Genomic DNA, 20,330 nt, shown 5'->3' with positions numbered 1-20,330 from the left:
CCAATATATAAGCCGTCGCTCTACTGAAACTAAAAATAAACTTCTAGGATCCCAGCAGTGTTTCAGAGGAGCACCAAGCCAGTAGCAGGAGTGACCTCCAGCAAATTCCTGAACCTGTCCGGGTCTTAGTTTCCACATCTATAAGAAGTGACTGGTAGAAGTATCTGCCCCACCGGGATTTTGTTATAGAGTCAAATCCAATTGTGAGTGAAGGCTCTGGAAAATGTAACGTGCGATAGGTATCTTCTGTTTTCTGGGCTCCTCTGGGAGGAAACCCCACTTTCCCTAATCCAACATCCCTGAGCTGGAGGAGAGCCTAAGTCAGGTTGAAAGTGGAAATATCTGGATAGCCAAAGATATGCTGCCCAACAGGATTCCTGGGGAAGGGACTCGGTCAAACAGGATAGGCCAGTGAGTTTCTTAATATACCAGTCAGAACAAGCTGTCCATCTGCGAAATGCTCCTTTGTGACTTACACTGTACTGCATAGGATGCTAGAACCACCGCTGAGTTAAGAGGGCAGGTTAACCTGTCAGAAGAAAAACATATTAGGAAAGTCACCAGAACCCACAACAGCCCAAAACACTTATGGATTATGGGTAATACATGTCTTTTTCTTGGATTAACCATTAAAAAAAATCATGAATAATAACAAGGAATTTTAGGATACTCAATCTCAAAAAGATAAAAGTAACACACTAAAGAGTCTTTGAAATTAAAAGAGAATTTTTCCATGTTTAAAATAATATATATTAATACAAATACCATGAGGCTAAAGGTTTAATGTTGGCCAGGGTTTGGCTGGTCAAGAAAGGTCAGGCTCATATCACTAAGAGAAAAAGTGAGAAAAGTGTACTCTTACATCAATGGGCAGCCAGCCTTTGTCTCTTTCTGGTAAAGATGTGAGACTTCTCATAGGGCTAACTGAATTCCTGAGTTCTGCTGACTCTGATTCCTGATTACCTGCTTTCTAGAAGGATGACATCCTCTTAGAAGGGAAAAACAGAAAAGTATTCTGAATTTTAAAACTCCTGTGAGCTTTGAATTACTTAATTAGTTACAGTGACTTAAGATTCCTAAATCTATTCACTCTCCTGAAACTTCCCATCTAGAGGGAATGGTCTGCTACCCCTCAGTTTTCCTGCCATCCACTAGAAATCCATGAACCCAAGGTTGGACTTGTTTTCCTTCTTTCCTCTTAAGCTCACTGCCCTCCCAAACACCCTGTTTCAGCCAATGACGCCATCTCTGTCATAGTCCAAATCATCCTGGTTGCTCCCTTCTCTCCATTCAGCTACAGATTTCACGGTCTGCCTAGGAGCTCAGCCAGCAGATCTGGGGCAGGAATCACTGCCAGGTGGAGGAACACATGAACAGAAGCAGGAGTGAGGGCTTGCAGGGTTGGGGGGGGACCCAGATTTTAAAAGCATTCTTCCCAGCAACCTTGTGGAAAGTGGAGAAAACATGCAGTTTCCATGGCAGCCCATGAAGTTCCCAAGATATGAGTCACCCCCAGCTCTCTGACTAATCTGGTTGGCTCACCAGCGTTTCCCTTCTGGTCAGCTGTGCTGTGTGCTGGTCCTGAAGCTGCATATAAATATGAAGGTAGCCTTCCCTATCTGAGGGGCCCCATCTTTCAAGTAACCATGTGTTCTTGCTAGAACTTCTAAATGCAGATATGTCTAGGGATGCTTGCTATATATTCGATCATCTGGAGACCCAGAGAGCCCAAAGGAAGAGCAAACATCAGCATTCACTTTCCTACCAAGATGGGCTTCAATGAAATCTAAGCTGGTGTCCTTGCTACAGGAAGAGCAGGTGAATGGGATTCAGGGAAAAGCTTAGGAGAGTGGTTAAGGGGGTTCAGTCTAGACGGAAGAAACAATCCTATGAGTAAGTCAGGAAGAACAACATTTCCAAAGAATCGTGTAAATAAAAAACTAAAGAACACCATGTTCTTTGACAGATTTCTTCCTTACTCTCCAGGCTTTAGGGTCTCCATCTGTCAGACAAGATCACCTATCTCTTCAGGGAGGAGGGGATGAACAAGACCTTTCAAACCCGGGAGAAACGCTAACTAGATCCACTGAATCTGTCAAGAGATCCACGGCTACTAAGGGCTGGATGCCACCCTGACAGCCCACCACCCCCAGAGAGATGAGGGCCACCTGCAGGCCTGACAAGGATGTCAGGGATCTAAGCCAGGACGTGGCCCTCAACAGGTTTCTACTGATTCACACAAAACAAGGGGCATAAGAACAAATGAAGACGACCAATTTCTAATACTTGGAGAGCTAGACTGGAAGCTCCCGAGGTAGGGGTAGTGGGCCCAGCCTCACTGGACCAGCACAGTCAGTGCCCATCTCGTAACACGTGCTATTTGCAAAATACGTGTGGGGAAAACAAGTCAGTGTGTAGAAAAGAAAGACACAACTAGTTCTATCACCACAGAAGGCAGCCTGGACCCAGGACAGGGGTGGGTAATTTCAACCTAGAGTTACCCTGAAATATAAGAAGGCTGCCTCAGGAAAGCCCCTCATCCTCTTCTAGCCTTTTTTATAGATTCTGTTCCTGCCAAATCCCTCCTGCTTAAAACCCTCAACAGCGCTCCTCTGCCTGGTGGATCCAAGACGCAGGTCTCTGTTTGACAGGAAGAGCCCTCTCTCTCTCTGTTCTGCTGTAGGCCCCCAGCATGTGGTCTCCAACTGGGACTGTGCGGGGGGAGGCGATGTCCTCTCTGCCCAGTGAGATTTAACTCCTCACTTCTCCACCAACCCCAACTCATCACAGCAATCCACACTCTTCACAAAGCTCACACTGGCATCTCCTTCTCCTAAAACCTATGATGGCTGTGGTCTCCAGCGCCAATATTGGTCCCAACTGCTTCACGAGCTTCTGTCTCATTTCCCCAACCAGACTGCCAGGTCCCTCATGGAAGCACAGTGGAGGCTTCTGAAGACCCTCCTCAGTAAAAGGAAAGAGGGGGTGGGGGGGATGAGAGTAAGACGTGGCTGTTCCCACCCGTTTACCTGCTGCAGTGTCTCCGGTAAGTCAAGAAAAGACTCTGGATTTGGAGAAGGTGGCTCAGGGACCACTGACTTGGAATTTCTCCTCCCTTCCTGAGCCTCTCAGATACTTGGCAGCCACAGAGGTGGTCCTGATGCACAAGAAGTGCTGAAGCACGGACGGTGCTCCTGTCTTCCAGCCAAGTTCCCCAGAGAGAAAACGAGTCACCTCCGGGTACTAAGGGGCTCAGAGGGGACCTAAATTGGGCTTGATCTGCTTTCCTGCATGACGCCCATTTTACATTCGGGATTTCTCCTTCCCTCCCTTTAAAGTGTCTCAGGTCTTTACCAGAAAGATAACTGTACCTTCTGTAGTAAAATTGAAACAACATGAAATGAGGTTTGTCAATCCTCAGCTTCTCCCAATCCAGACCAAGCTAGAAACAGATGTCCCAAGCAGGATGCTGCTTTCAACATCCATTCTTTGTTTACATTTCATTTGTTACCAGAAATGTACGCTCATTAGATTAAACCCAGGAATTTCAGTAGTCTGGGGCGACTGACAGGAAAAGAAGAATGCGAAAGTCTCCTTACCTTCCTTCACAAATATCCATCTTCAGTTGTAAGAAATACAAATGCCTATGAAATAATTGTTTTCATTAATTCACAATACTCAAAATAAGCCCCCCCAAAAAAAAAAAAACTGATGAGTCAAGGACAAGACCTGCACATGTGAAAAACAAAACACACACAGACGTATTTTTGTCTCAAGTATCAGGCGCTGTTTAGTACACTGCAAAGCTACGCCCCTTCTGTAATAATGGCTCGTGAGGCTGCTTTAGTCTCAGTGGGTAGTGGCGGGGGGCATCTCCAGCCAGCCTCCCGCCCACACATGCTGTCTTGGGATGGCTGAGCAAGGATCGACGGGGTGAGAGCAGCCCAAACAACCAGCTGCTGCTGCTGCCAATGAGCGCCCCCGGCCTGGACCTTCCCAGTCAAGCTCGGGGTAGCTGAGAGCACCAGGACCCACGGGCAGCCCCCCGCACACCGAGGGGCTGCTGTTCTGAACATCTGCACAGCTATGTTCCCTCTGTGTGAACTTACTGAGAGGTGGAGCATCTAGGAAGACACCTCCTTGGCTGGGCTGCAAACACCCAGCTGGGCTTTTTCCTGTGTCCCAGGAAGTGGGGGTGCCCGAGCAAAAACACAGACATCAGTCATCGACCGGCTGCCAGGCCTCCCGGGTGAATCCTGCACTCGTCTGTGAGCTCCCAGCAATGTCGCTTCAAAACCCGGGACTTGATTTGTGGGCAGAACTTGGTAAGTTCTTGGCTAGTCACAGGACCCTCCACCCAGGGAGCAGGAATCACAAGGCATCAGCAGTGCTGTGCAGGCCGGGAAGGGCCCTGGAGACCGATATATTTAGGGACACGGCATACATGTGACACTTGACCTCTGGCTCCCACTCTCTGTTAAAAGCCTGGATTCACACGAGATAGACATTCCAGCATCTGGCCAAGGTGACAAAAGGGAAAATTCTTGAAATCCAATACAGATGCAGCAGAAGTGTTCAGGGCCAGGAGAGAGAATTTCAGCAATTTAGACAAACCAGCCTCAATATTCCTTCTAATTTCTATGTTTAAAGGTTAAGGGCGCCAGTGTTTTGAGATATGAATATGTCACATGGTATTACAACCCTGTATTTGCACAGTTCTGGGCTGTGTGTGGTACTTCACAACTTATCGCCTCATTTCAACCTCATAAGAACTCTGCGGTGGGTACCGCTACCTCCATTTTTTCCTGATGAGGATACGGATGCCGTATGGGTTATGTGGGGTCAGTTATGTCTTATTTCAAGCTGGACACGCATGCTATGAAAACAATCTGATTACGCTACAAATGTCTTCTGCGTCTAATGACTAAAAAGCTTAGGATCCATCTCCTAACTCTGATATTACTTTGACTGTAATTATCACCAACTACTCCTACCGTGTTGAATGCCAGAGCATCGAGAGACGGTGTGACATACATTTGCTGATTCTCTCTTATTCCAAGTTGGAATCTCTATCTTTTCCACCTAGGAGAACACAATTGGTCCTTTCTAGTTTGTTCCTATATTTATCCAAGCTGAAATTCAACTGGAATTAAGTGTTCTCTCCTCCTATAATGCTACTGAGAGAAAGAAGAGAAGGAACAGAATTACAGATAATCCAGTGGTAAATCTGGACTTTCACTGACAAGCGCAGCTAAGCGGAAGGTCTTCCTCGGGATGTAAAGGAGAACGGGAACCTGGAGACCCCTGTTCATCAAATGCTACTTTGTCATATATTCAGCAACGTTTCTGAGTCAACCCCAGGACACCATACACAAAGAGATCAGAATAGTGGACTGATGCCCAAACTTAGGAGACCTCCTAGGAATCCTGAGAGAGCCTGATTCTGAGACTGCCCGTATATGAAAGTCTGTTTAGAACGGTCTAAATTTATCAGAAACAGCCACTGTGGAGGCTCATAATCAAGGAGGAGGTTAGCAATTAGAATAGAGGAAGTCATTTAAAAGAGATGCTTGTGTGCCTGACTTCAGAAATGTTAACGCTCATTTCTGGAGTGCACCCCAATCCATGACCTCAACTTCAGAAAAAAGCAATAAACGCCTCCCTGCCTAGATCCTTAGTAAACAAACAGCAAAGAACAAACGCCACCTCTATACTCCTCCTTTGACCCTTGAGAGCGAAATTTCTTTAAAGGGGGACTTATTTTTGCATAGGCTACAGAGCTGGGGCTTAAAAAAGATACTATGTATAATACTGTACATCAACTATACCTCAAAAAAAAAAAAAGACACTAAGTGCCAGGAATATAGGCAAAACTCTTCATTAAAGTAAAAACAAAACAAAACAATACTTTTTTGAATTAATGGTGGAAGCCTGGCCCAGCCTAAGAAGAAGATCTGGCGGTCCTGGCTATCCCCCAGCTCTGTAGGAGCCACAGGGGCGGCTGCTGCCATGACTCCTGCTGTGTTAAGAGAAATCTGTTACCCACATCCCGGAAGGCGACAGCTACGCTCTACTCCACGCTGCGGGGATCACCCATCTTGCCATGGGAGGTTGAGCAGTGGGGTTGAGTGTCAGTCTGGAACTAGTGACTTTTAGGAGGGACACGGACAAACCGAATTTTATCTGGAACTTAGGTAAGAACAAAATTTAGTCTATTATTTGTCTTCAGACAAAATCTGCCTCTCTGTAGTCTCCACCCACTGGCCGTAATGCTACCACGGAGCACATCTAATTCCCCCTCTCCCATGACGGCCCTTGGAAGATCTGAAAGCAGCCCTCATTTCTCCGAGCCTTCTCTCCATCCTGAGCTCCCTACCTTTCCTCAGATGTCCCTCAAATGACAGGGAGGCTCAGCAGAAAGAAGCTTTCCTGTGGGGTATGGAAGTAGCGTCCAACGACCGAGAGGAGCCCTGGAGAAGGGCTCCCGGGTTAGGCTGGTGTGAGTGATTCCTTCACTAAGGTACTCTGGCAGCCGCAACCCTAGGGCTGCAGCATCTCAGGGAGGACACAGGGCAATGAGGGACGACCACTGGTTTAGGCAGTGCAGGTCACACTTGGGGTGGGAACCCTTCAGTGGGTAATAAAATCAATTTAATGAGCCTCAAGTGACATTTTAAAAGAAGAAAATAGAACACTTAAGAGTGCTTTGCAGTTACTATTGTTTCATCAAATGTCTGCTTCAGTAATTTACATATATCTGTGTAATGCACTACAAAGCAAAATATATTTTTTATTGTGGGGTTATGATTACAAAAAGAATACCACTGGTTAAAAACACACACACAAATTTTTATATATATATATATAAATAGATATATAGACACACACACACACACACACACACACACACACATATAAAATCCATCGTGACATTTTTTAAAGCATCCCTTGATGGGGATCATTTCCAACATATTCTCATAGATCATGTCACCACTTTGCATCCACCGGCTTATGAGTTGACCTGTTGAGTGTCCTACACTCCCCCTTAGTCCACCAGCATGAAAAGCTGTTATGAGGAAAACTCAAGGCATCACGTGTATGTCCTGTGGTTACCCAATGAGTCATGCAGGACATCTTATACCCGCTTAAAATTTAACCTAATAGTAAACACAAGTCAAATCTCCAACGTCTTCTATTGTAGAGGGAAGAGGTGTACAAAGAAGACAAAATAGTAATAGGCTAATATTTGGCCTTTAAACACATTAAAAGTTGAAATGTGATCATGTGATTACCATTTTTTTTTTAAAAAAGGAAAAAACGAAAGAGCACTTTATGTCCAAGTTAATGTCTCCTCCTTGGTGACGGTCTCATGGCCACAATGGGCACAGGATAGGATTCAATAATCCTGAACATTCATTGCTTTTTTTTCTGGTGGAAGAGTTTCCCTCCCTAAGAAAAACAAACGTTTCAATAATAGAAGGGCTGGCTGTTGCCCTGGGGGGAGGGGAAGGAGAGGCCCAGGGGAGCTTGCAGAGTCCATGTTCAAACAACAACAACTTTCCTGTGCCTGCCCCGCCATTCCAAACACGGGTCCCCATCCAGAAAGCCCACGTGCCAGCTCAGCACCAGGGCCAGGACCTGCGCCAAGCCTGGAGGGGTAAACAAGCCTCACAGCCCTCTGGCCCTTATCTGTTTCACGGATTGCCTGAACCACAGATTCACGGAGGCGGAGGAAAGACACTGACCCGGCCTCCTCTCCTTTGCACCTCCTACCAACAGGGGATCTGAAGAAAGTTCTCAGTTCAGAGACCTCTCGTTCTCCTAAAGAGCTCAATCCTAGCCCCTCAGAGACACTGCGCTGTTTGACAGGTAGATGACTGTTTTACAAAATTCCTGGTCGCAGTAGCAGAAAATAACTGCGTTCTCTGAACACAGGTGCTCAACATGCAGGGGCAGCTGGACGGAAGGGGAAGGTAGGAGGTGGTGGATGGGAGCGTGCTGGGAACGGCACCAAATCAGGAGGCTCAAGATGAAAATGAATTCGCCGATTAAAATTTCAATACATGTACCCCCCAATTTTTACTGGGATCGTAACTGTTGGTGCAGTTATACCCAAGTGAAGTATCTGGCCACAGTGATAAATTAAAAAGTACATTTTCAGTCGTTACTCATTTTTATATACTAAATAGAAAACTTAAAAAAATATATTATTACCTGGTTTGTTCTTGCTGCAGTGTGTTGGGATCAGGTATAAAAAATCTTACTCGAAAATGCAGGGTACAGGGGATACCTCCTACAACATTTTTCAAAAACAAATTAAATTTTCCCTTTAAAAAAGTCAATGTATGTAAGCGGCTACTCTCCCATAAGTGATGCATTTTTCACTAGACCACAGCTTTTTCCATCAATAAAAGGACTAATTTCAAAAAAGGAGTGCATAAGTTAGTTAAGTGTTCAGAAATCTCCAAGTCTACAAGAAGTAAAATATTTTTGCAACATTATCATAAAATGAGGAATCATCTAATTCCTATTACACGTTTAACTTAGGGATGTGTTCAAACAATGCACTCCATTATCTGTATTAGGAACTTTAAAAATCCTTAAATCAACAGATTATACAAAACTCACAAAGAAGTTATCTCCCACATATATAATGATTTCATACTTTTCAAATGTTTTCACGTACACTCTTGAATTTGAATACCGCCATGACTATAAGTAAGCTAGGCTGCTGTCGACTGCACTGTGTAACAGGTTAGCCACCAGGCTTGGAGATGTGACCTGCCTTGGGTCACACAGCCAATGATAACACCAGACTTATAGCACTGAGTCTTTTGATTCTGCATTTTAAAATCATTTTTATACTGCAAAATATTTCATGCTTTTAATGCAAAGTGAATTCTAAAAATGATTAATACAGTAGCAAATATTACACAGCTAATATACTCAAATATGGCTTTCTGCAACAACGCCAAGAGTCCATTTGCTTGCAAGGATAAAATTAGCCCATTTCTTTTGCGGGATGTGGGAACAGGAGAAGATCAGATTGTGTTGCTAAGATCCCATGCTCTTCTTCACGTCAATTTCTCTCCTCTCCATCACTCAGTATATATTCACGGGCCCTTTCCAGCACTTTCTGGCTCTGTGAAACTCAAGCTTTTCCCACCCTGCCTCCCTCACTGATCTCCTCTACATTAGTTCATTATGGGCTCCACTCTCCCTTCTCAGTAGTACCCTCTGTCTTTATCTCTGGATTGTATCAAAGACTCTAATGGTGTGTGTGCACCTATGAACGTACCTGTGTACAGGTACCTGGGTACCTGTGGGTGGTTCTGTAACTCTGGGTGCATGTGAGGCCCTGCATGTCGGCCAGGTTTGGGGCATAAGGCGCATAAAGGGGAACAGAGAGCGTGATGTTGGAAAACCAGGTGAAGGGTGCAGTGAGGTGTGGTTCGAAAACCCACCTAACTGGGAATTAACCTACAGCACTGGGATACACTCACATGTTATGTCTGTGACACTATTCACCCATGCCTTTGTTTCCTGTGAATGGAACTGTGCTGTTGAAAAGGACTGTGTGTGTGTGTGTGTGTGTGTGTGTGTGTCTTTCCCATCCTGGCTCTCACACTGGGCTGAAAGAGGCCATCCTTCTTCCCCTTTCTTTCCTATAAAATGAAATGTGGAACTCCTTTGCTCTTAGCTGTCTTCTTTCACCTTTCCCTTTCTTGCCCATATTTGGTGAGGACCCTTGGGGGCTGACCTGGAAGCATCTCTGCTAGCTTAGAAGTCAGACAGGGAGAAGTCAGCTTACTCACGTCTCTTGGACCACCTGGAATCCAGGTACCAGATGTTAACGCTGAGGATTGGAGGAGAGAAATGGGCCACGATACACTAATACCTAGTGTTCAACCGACACGGGAAGGTCACACCCACCTTTTAACTGCTTCCTGATGGGTTTGTTTGCTTCAAGCCATCTCTGTTGGGTAAGAAAACATAAGATATAAAACCAAACGCAGTGTGGGGGGGGCCCAGCACGTCTTCAAGGGAGGGTACTCACAGGAGGGTCCACTGAGTCATCACCGTGCTGCAAACCAAAATACTCCTTTTCCGTCACGCCCAAGTAGTTGTAAGCCATATCCAGGAGGACTTGACCAGTATCTTGTTTCTAGGGGAAAAAAATGTCCAGTGGGCAAAATTTTAAAACAAATTAAGAACTGGTGTTTAAAAGTCTTTATTGCAGGCAAGAAGGTGTTAAAACACGCAGAGAGATTTCATGCACACAGGTACCCTACGATAAGAAATATTAATAAGAATTTAATAAATTCCAAATTAAGAAGCCCCACGGAACATATGGAAAGTAGGGCTAAGATAAATATGATTTAAGAGAATGAGATAAATTTAATTTTCTAAGATTTCTTCCTTCCTCTTAGCTGAGATTCCCAAGTGATCATGTCTAAATTGGAAAACTCAGGTATCCCAATGACAGTAAACTCTCCGTGACCTACCCACGGATTATCCACAGCAAAATGTTAATCCTCAGGCGCCATGCAAGTATACATAGGGAGGAAAACTCTATAACAGCATGAAGGAAGACAGCTAAGAATACGCAAATGCCATTGGAAATACCCTCCAAGTGACCTGGCAAGGGACACTGGAGGATTATCTGCTTCCCTACTCCCCGGCATCCGAGGTGAGAAGCCAGCGGAGACTTTCAACCACACTTCATGTCCAGAGCAGGACTCGGACACCTTCGCCACTCAGTGTTTTCAGACCGGGCACAGTGCTGGGCGTGGGGACAGAGCCATAACACGTGTCCCTTTCCTGCCCTCCTGGAGAGGCCAGCCGTGCAAGCAGCGACCATAACCCGGTGTGTCAAGTGCCAAAGAACACTCGGGGCACAGTGAACACACACAGGACAACACAAATGGGTGACTCAACCTGGGGACAAGGGAAAGCAGTCCCTGACCTGGTTCTGGGAGGCTGACGGGGCTGAGTGCCACGCCCTCCCTCCAGGAGCAGGAGCTAAGAAAAGGCATCAAAGCGGACGGCGCAGCACGAAGGCACAGGGGCGGGGAATCGCGAATTCTCCTTTAACAGGCAGACTTCTTGGGGATCCTTTGAACCAAACCATTTAACTTAAGGGCAATGTGAGTCAGAAAGAGACCATGTATAGAACCAGCAAAGGCAGCTTTTTTGAGCACCTGATAGCAGATGATGTACCTGAAAACAGGTCACCATGACCAGGATGAGGAGAATTAGATAACTGTCACTGCCTCCTGCAGCCGCTTCTCTGGGACAGTCTCACTTATCTGGCCCACAGTGTGGGAACACAAGGCACCGCCTGTATCCTGAACACATCCCCCTTCCTGCCCCAGGGCCCTGGTTCCCGCGGCTTCCTCCACTTCCCAGGTCACCTCCCATCCCAGGGGAATCAGGACAGTGTGGAAAAGATGACCTGGTCCACATACTCTAAATCATGAGATAGTCTCCCTCCAAATTACGAGATACTCCTGATGCAAAGAGCTATCTGCTCCCCTTGTTGAAATGATTATTTGTATGATTTTATATTATGTTTAATATATATTATTAATAACTTTAATCTATTGGGCATCTACAAGGAGCCTGCCACGGTATTCTGCACTTTTTATATATGATCTCCGATCTTCGCAGCCATGTCACATAGCTGTCAACACCGTCCCCTGTGCTGATGAGCAAACAGAGGCCTCAGAGGCTCCGTGCCCTGTGCTGTCAGCCGACGGATGGTCTGACTGCCTGACTCAGGAGGGTCTGATGCCAGAGTCTGCACGTTACCAGCACACTGCCACTCTCCCCTCCGGAGTGCATAATTCATCCATTCCAGTATCTGCACAACTCACCGAGTTCTCAAAAGGAATTGAAACAAGATACATTTTTGATAAGAACAGCCCTCCCGGCCTGGCGCCTGCCCCACAAGAGGTCATCTCGGCTACATCAGGTCACTGTCCGTGAGAGCCTCGCTCTCTGGGCGGAGCTAAGAACAGCCAACGTCCAGGTCAGCTTCCCCGAGGATGGCCGCTCCTGGTCATAAGACGACCTGGGCTGAAGGATCTGAATGCGACAGCGCAAATGACCCCCAGGAGCAGAAACATATAAAGTGACGGAGATTCGAAGTTGCAACCAGGCCCTCAAATTGAAGCTCAGTGTGAGTCAGCCTTGACCAGGCTGCTGGAAGCTTGGGGGGCAGCACAGGCAGCAGTGACAATAACAACGGCATTCATAACTGAAGATGACTGGGTGCCCACTGAACGCCAGGCACGTGATTATCACTCTGGGCGGACGCCGTCCGCATTCTCCTCTACAGGGCTCATCGCTCCTCCTCTTTAGAATACATTCTTACCTGGGATTCTCATTCCCTCTTGGCCTCCCCTTATCGCCCTGAACAGTCCTGCTTGCTCCTCATCCCCCAACCGTTGAACAGCGAACCTCATTCGTATCTTCTCTCTATTCACTTCTCAAGTGATCGGGAAGTACCACATCTACCCTGGTAAGACCCACATATGTATCCCAGCCTAAACCCTTCCCTTAAACTCCTCTTTTGTATACCTAGTGCCATTTCTACGCAGACGAGTAACAGGCACCTCAAACTCACCACGTCCGAAACAGAACCAGTTATTTCTGCCCCCAAACCCGCTTGTCTTGCAGGCTTTCCCATTTCTACAAATTGCAGCTCCATCTTACCCACTGCTCAGGCCAAAAACCTTGGGAGTCACCTTGAGGCCTCTTTCACATCCCAAATCCCACTGGTTCCACCTTTAAAGTATTTCCAGACTTGGTTTACTCTTAGCCGCATTAACGGCCCTGTCCAATCGTCATGGTCTCTCCCACAGACTAACAGTCTCAGCCCTTGCCCCACCCCCTCCCCCAGTTTAATGTCGACTGAGCATCCAGAGTGATACTTGAGTCAGATCACGTCAGGTCTCTGCCTAAACTCACCAATGCAGAACAGAGCCAGTGCTCAGAATGACCTGCAAGGCTCTACACAATCCCCCTATCCCCCTCAAGAGGAGAAAGGTACGGTAAAAAAGTAACAAAACAGGGCTTCCCTGGTGGCGCAGTGGTTGAGAGTCCGCCTGCCGCCGATGCAGGTGGGGACGCGGGTTCATGCCCCGGTCCGGGAAGATCCCACGTGCCGCGGAGCGGCTGGGCCCGTGAGCCATGGCCGCTGAGCCTGCGCGTCTGGAGCCTGTGCTCCGCAACGGGAGAGGCCACAGCAGTGAGAGGCCCGCGTACCGCAAAAAACAAACAAACAAACGAACAAAAAAAACACCTATTTTATTACCAAAAAAGTTGGGTTTTTCTCCAGACTTAAGTGGAAAAGAGGATAAAATTAACTATTTGCACCAAACTGTTCTGCTGAGACATAGGAAAATGACCAAGTACAGTGTCACATTCCATCCTTTTTATCGGTGTTTTTTCTGTCTGTACCATCTGCTGTGTTCATTTCTCCAAACTCACGTCCACCTTGATGTGGGAGTAGGGGATAATCTTGTCGAAAGGCACATTGGTGCATGTGTGTCTGCTAGCTCACTTGTCCTTCACAATATTTTACAATATTAAAGAAAATCTCTTGAAACGGCTGTTAGGAAAAACAAAACGAAACAACCCATCACCTGTTAACTCTCTGACCTCATCGCCTCCTCCCCTCCTCCTTCCTCATTACACTCCAGATGCACTGGCTTCTAGCCTGTTCTGCAACCACACTAAGGGAAGGGGACCCCACCTCAGGGCCTTTGCTCTGCTGTTGCTTCTACCTGGAACGTGCTTCCTCCTGAGAACCACACAGTTCCTCCCCTTACTTCCTTTAGGTCACCTCTGAAATGTCACTGTATGAGTGAGGTCCTCCTGAATTGCTTCTATAAAATGACAAATGACAACCCCACCCCTTGCCCTGTCCTTAACTTTCCACCTTCCTTATCCCGATTTTTCTTCTAAGTACATGATACCGCCTGACATAGTACACATTTGTTTATGGTCTGTTTCCTCCCTCTAGGATGTAAGCTTTAAAAGGGCAGGGATTTTGCTCTGTTTTGTTCACTGCTGTATTCTCTGTACCCAGAACAAAGCCTGGCATGTAGTAGGTGCTCAGTAAACATGTGCTGAATAAACATTCATGTTCTTGTCAGGAAGAAGATATATGACTGAGGAATAGCTCCAAGACAGACAACATAAATTTTAACAAAGGAGCCATGTCTGAACTAAGCTGTCAGTTTACAGCAACTGGAAGAGACCTTCGGGGCCCCTACCGAGCAGCCCCTGTGCAGCGACTTCATGCACATGCCCTCTTCTCTTGCCTGCTCAGCCATCAACGTCCACAGTGACCTGGGGTCAGCAGGAGGCAAACTCATGGGTGGGGGAAGACCCCAGCAGGGACCACTTTTTGTCACCCTTCAAATTCTTGTGGCCTTCTAACATCCCCGAGTTGTTCTCCGGTACCCTCTCTTCTCTTTCTGACGCCTTCCATTGCACACTGAATTTTCCAGGCTGGGGCAGATGCTGGCAGCCAATCTGGGGTCGGAGGTGACCCCCTTAGAACCGGTCAGAGGATGGGAGAGACAGGCAAAGGTCACGAACGCCCAGTGGTGATTGGGGAGGGGCGAGGCAGCAGGGACGGCTACTGGTTAGGCATCTTACTGCTGACGTAGGACCGGAGACCCCGTTTCTAGCCCTGCCTCTGCTTGAGGTGGGACAAGCCAGGCCCTCCCTGAGCCCTGCCATCTGGGAGGCTAACCATCTCACTACCCTCCAGAAAGGACCCACCATTTACCATTTGCACATTTAATGAGTACCTGCTGTGAGGCAGGTACAGGGGAAACGACACTATTGCCATTCTCCAGGAGCTCACGGTTTAAAGAGTGACATATAACCTGATAATTACAACTACTATTCATGCAATGCGACAGGGGCCCTAATAAAGCACACACAGGGCACCATTATTGGAGAATCAGCCCAGGAAGTCAAAGACGTCACAGAAGCAGTAACATCTAAGACTCACACAGTTCACAAAGAAGAGGGGGGAAGACACGCCTGGTAGAGGTAAGAATATGGACAAAGTTTTTAAGGATATTTCTAGTTCAATCTCAACAGACAAGATCTGAGACCTCAAGCTTTTAATTTAAAATTCTTTCTCTTCATTTTATAAACCAACAGATGAAAAGTATTTCTTAGGGGCATTAATTCAGAAAAAATTAAATTTGGAGAACTCACATTAACTTTAAAGGTCTGTACCAAGCCATCTAGAAAGCAGACGCTGCAGATGACTTCGGCTCGAGTTTTCTCTTTGGGTAATTCTGAGGTGCGTATGTTATTAATTCTTCCACCGAACGCACGTAACCGGGAGGTCATAACTATCGTTGAATAACCTGTAACAGAAGACACACCTGGTTAGCTCTGATGTGCAAATTACCAGTTCCATGTGAACATACCTCCCATTCCATCCATCCCTCATCTGTCTGCCTTGACCCTCACAAAACTGTCTGAAGAGCTCAGATAAATGAGAGCCAGATGACGGACCATGTTTCCATCTGAGTTTCGACTTCTAAGCAGCTTTAAACAATATTTATTGCTCAATTATAACACGTTCAGAGAATTATATGGCTTATTTGTGTCTGATTATCTCCCTGGTCTAAATCTTCTAAATTTATATTTCCCAGGTTTTAAATTTGTTAATGTTTTACAACTTTATATATTTGTGTATTACACCTCTAAGGTTTTACAGAACTAAATGTGATGCAAAAATGATTTAAAATATGAAGATATTTATTGATCAATTAGACTACATTAAGAACATCTATTCATTAAAAGACTATTTAAAAAAAAAAAAGACCCACAGAGATGTTTGTAATCTATAACTACAAAGAATATATAAAGAGCTACTACAAATCAAAAAGAGAAAAAACAAACAACTAGGTAGAAAACGGGAACATTAGCTGTCAAAGGAATGCAAACTGAAACCTCAAAGCAACAGAACCACACCCCCACCAGAATGGCTGTGATGAAATCCAACAAAACCGAGGGTTGGCCATGGTGTGGAGTAACTGGAACTCTCAGGCACTGCTAGTGAGGATGTAAATTAGTGCAGCTACTTTGGAAAACTGTTTGGCAGTATCTACGAGAGCTGAACATATGCACATTCTGTGAAATAATTCCACTCTTAGGCATATTCCCAACAGAAAAGTATACATTTATCCATTAGAAGACATGCATGAGAATTTTCATAACAGCTCCAAATTGTAAAAGACCCAACAGAACGAATAAACTGTGTTGGAGTCCCACCATGCATGACTACACGGCAAAGGAAATAAATGAGCTACTGTGACACACAACACGAATTCCTCTAGTGTTGTGTTGAGCAGAAGCATCCAAGACTCAACAGATGACCTGTATAGCGTGATTCCATCTACATAAAGTTCAGAATAGGCAAGACTAATCAACAGAAGACAGGACAGCAGTTTCCTCCGCATGTAGTGACTGGGGGGTGTCCAGGGGTCTTCTGGGATGCTTATAATTCCATCTCTTAATTGGGGTACTAATAACACTGGTGTACTCACTTTGTGAAAATCCACCAAGCTCTACCCTTATGATTTGTGCTCTTCTTTTGTATGTATATTTCAACAAAGTTTACTTTAAAAATACATGAACGGGGGCTTCCCAGGTGGCGCAGTGGTTGGGAGTCCGTCTGCCGATGCAGGGGACGCGGGTTCGTGCCCTGCTCCGGGAAGATCCCACATGGCGCGCAGCGGCTGGGCCCGTGGGCCATGGCTGCTGAGCCTGCGCGTCCGGAGACTGTGCTCCGCAGCGGGAGAGGCCGCGACGGTGAGAGGCCCGCGTACCGCAAAAAAAAAAAAAAAAAAAAAAAAAAAAAAAAAAAAAAAAAAAAAAAATACATGAACGGAGAGGGAATTAGAGAGCAGTTTAAAAATCTGAGCATGGTATATTAGGGAACAGTAATGAAAGCGGTTTTATCAATGAACGCAACTGTGAAGTGTTAGACTAACAGACTAGAGCGGTATGCAACCGAGCACATGGTCACTTCGTGCCGGCGGGAGGGACAAGGGTCCAGGCCAGCTCCTCAGCTTAGGAATGGAGGTGTCAATCTGACAAGACTGGGTGGAAGAGCAGATAAAGATGAAGGACTTAAGAGCAATTTAATGTTCTTTTAAAAATTAATTCTCTGTCAACTTTCTATGATGAGCCGGGCCTTTGCACATGCTGTTCCTTCTGCCTGGGAAGCTCTTTCTGCTTTTCTTCACCTGAGAACTCCTACTCAGGCCTCAGTGCTTGGCACAAGGATCACCTCCTCAGAGAAGCCTTCCCTGGCGTCCCTAACGACTCATACATTTGTTATAGGCTCTCTACAGTGCTCATCATAATTTCACATTTATAACTGATGATGTATTTAATATCTGCTTCTGCCGCTAGAAGCTGAGCTTCACGAGGGCAGGAACTGGGTCTGGGTTTGCTCACTGCATCTCCAATACCTAGCTCTGGTAGGCAGTCAATAAATATCTGAATGAGTCAATGAATAAGATGAAATATGAAGCCAAGACTGATAGTCTGGAAAAAAATAGTACAACCTGATAGACAAACTTGGGTTGGTGGGAACAGGCAGGACAAAAGGATGGGATGAGAGTGGAGGCTTCAATTAGAACACAGAGTGGTGGTGTCCCATAGACCAATGCCCCTCACACTGTAACGTGCACACAGGTCACTTGGGGATCTTGTTAAGGTGCAACCTTGAACGCAAGCAGGTCTGGGTGGGGCCTGAGAACCTGCATTTCTCGGCCCCCTGGGTGATGCCGAAGCTGCTGACCCAAGGTCCACACTGTGAAGGGCAGTCACACACGGCCAGAAAAGCAGCATCAATAGGTCAGGGCAGGGCCAGAGATCAAGATCCAGAAATCAGAAGCAAGGAAGGTATGAGGACAAAGCTGACCAGAGGCCCGAGGAGAGACGAGCCTCAGGGAACTACAGAAGCACAGCTTAGCTGCAGGCAGTGAAAACACAGAGGGGATGAAAGCTATGTAGAAGGTACACCCAGGACAGAAGAGCACCCTTGGTCCCTAATCCTATTTCAGAAGCTCCAAGAAAACCTCCCTGCTTCTGCAGATGGGGAGAGGAAACCTCAAATATTAATAAAAAAGATTCCTGGGACTGGCAGTGGAAGGGAACTTGTTGTCACTTACAAAATTCTACCCACGCCACCACCCCCACCTTGCCCTTTCCAAGGAAAATGTCATCAGAATAGGGATGCATTTTCTGAGTAAGACCAAAAGTTATCAAAAGACAACAAATGTGTTCCATAATGCTTTAACTACACTGAATTTGAAATGTCACATTTATTCTTTAGTCCTTGTCTAAAGAATTTCGGGTGGGTTATAAAAATTTTTTTAAAGATATAATAGGACAATTTCAAGTGTGGTTCTTAGTGGGAGGTGCACATCAGAATTACCTGGAGAGCTTTCAGAAAATATGCCTGTCCCTGCCCCACCCACAGATGGTGATTCAGCGTTCTGGGGTGTGGTGTAGAATGACATTCCTTTTGGGAAGCCCTCTAAGGAAGGGCCAGGCCTGCAGTGGCTAGAGAAGTGGAGCGGGTTTTCAGGGAACCTCAGGGTGGTGTTTCAGCTGGTGGGACTTAGAACACAGTCAACCCTCCACATCCAAGGGTTCCATGTCCTTGGATTCAACCAACCACGGATCAAAACTATTCAGGAAAAAAAAATCCCAGAAAGTTGGAAAAAGCAAAACTTGAATTTGCCATGAGCCTACAACTACTTACATAGCATTTATGTCATACTTACAACTATTTACTTAGCATTTACACTGCATTATAATTAATCTAGAGATGATTTAAAGTATGTGCATAGGTTATATGCAAATACTATGCCACTATATATAAGGGACTTAAGCATCCTTAGGTTTTCGTGTCCAAGGTTGGCAGGGGGGCGGGGCCTGGAACCAAGTCCCTTCAGATAACTGAGGGACAACTGTATAGGTTCCGCAAAATCTGAGCCATTCAGAGGGTATACGTGCAAGACTTGGGCAGTTGCTCAGAGCGGCTAAAACTGAGAGCAAATCACATCACAACCCTGGACAGAAAAAAAACCAAGGGTGATTTCAAACAGGAGCCTCCAAATGAAAGTCACGTGGGCTGACACGGCCAAGGCAGGGCTGATTTTCACACTGCTCTCACCTGAGCAGCTCTGTGTCCAGTGCCAGCATGTGTACCCGTGGGAACTTACTAACTTAACCAGGGTTAATGGTGTTCCCAGTGAGATCCTGTAGCCATCTGCTGACAAACTCAAGTAGACCAGCAACCCAGAAGAGACCTACTTTTTCCTCCTCACATGATCTCTGCTTGTTACATAAAGGGCTTGGGACCCAACAACATCATAATTTGGTTATTTCACATCATAATTTGGTTATTTCATGAAAGTTGCAGAAACGTTCTCCCCACAATTATTCCCAAAGCAAACCTGAATGAGAGCGAGCCTGACGCTGCATGACCACATAATTGAGTCATGTGGTGTTTTCCGACTGTCTTGAAATTTTATCTTAAACAATCCGGTCAGGACAATGGATGATGACTAACAAGCCCTGTTTCCTGTACCGTGGCAATTAGGGAACTTGAGGTTTCTATGGCTTCCTTTATAAGCCTCTTAATTCTAAACAAAGCTACAACCCAACCAGGAACACACTGGCCTCCTCAACCACAGATGATTTCATCTGCAGCTGATGCACTTTACAACGTGGAAGCCCAGCTGGTTCTTTGCGTTAAGAAACAAACAAACAAACAAACACGGCAGTTACAGCTTTAGAATCTGTTGTGCACAATAACAATAGAGGCTCTACTGTGACTGTAGTTTTTAACAAAGATTATACTTGCAAAACATTACAGACCTAGGCAATATCTCAGTGCAATGGGATGGTGGGAGCCCACTACATGCCACGAGCCACAGGATCACCATGTGTAAATACCTACACAATGTGACACATACCACTCAACAGAAAGCATTTTTAAACAATCTGCTGCGTACTGACTTATGATTTCAAATCCATGCTGTGAAAGCTTGTTTCAGACAAAGCGTGGTTTGAACTTGTTTGGAATAGCCTGTTTTGATGAATTGGCTTTGAAGTTGGCTATTAGGACTTTCTTATCCAACTCTCGGACCTGTAGTGGACAGGACCATCATGTCACTGACACTACAGTTAACAGCTTGGTGGCCATCACATGGTGGACTAAACACGAAGAGGTTGACCAGCAACTCAAGAGTGTTCGGCCTGGGCAAAGC

The 20,330-nt window shown here is 45.9% G+C and overlaps 1 protein-coding gene across 11 annotated transcripts in view; it reads right to left on the bottom strand.

Moving 5' to 3' along the window:
* PTPN3 (protein tyrosine phosphatase non-receptor type 3) overlaps window positions 1-20,330 on the bottom strand; it is a 145,271-nt gene that overhangs the window by 59,380 nt on the left and 65,561 nt on the right. For 10 of the 11 annotated variants that reach the window (XM_027105264.1, XM_027105263.1, XM_027105261.1 and 7 more), the window contains 6 exons: window positions 15,244-15,398; window positions 10,058-10,165; window positions 9,934-9,976; window positions 8,215-8,293; window positions 3,600-3,644; window positions 477-529 (listed from right to left, as the gene is read on the bottom strand). In XM_027105264.1, the coding sequence (XP_026961065.1) occupies window positions 477-529; window positions 3,600-3,644; window positions 8,215-8,293; window positions 9,934-9,976; window positions 10,058-10,165; window positions 15,244-15,398 (483 nt within the window). Of the gene's footprint in view, window positions 1-476; window positions 530-3,599; window positions 3,645-8,214; window positions 8,294-9,933; window positions 9,977-10,057; window positions 10,166-15,243; window positions 15,399-20,330 lie in introns of those variants that run through there. The other variant, XM_027105272.1, reaches the window with a different exon arrangement.

The sequence above is a fragment of the Aethalodelphis obliquidens genome, unplaced genomic scaffold (assembly GCF_003676395.1).
Source record: "Aethalodelphis obliquidens isolate GAN/ISIS:26980383/991018 unplaced genomic scaffold, ASM367639v1 scaffold7, whole genome shotgun sequence".
NCBI lineage: Eukaryota > Metazoa > Chordata > Mammalia > Artiodactyla > Delphinidae > Aethalodelphis > Aethalodelphis obliquidens.
The sequence above is the reverse complement of the archived record's forward strand: the minus strand, read 5'-3'. Positions and strand labels throughout refer to the sequence as shown.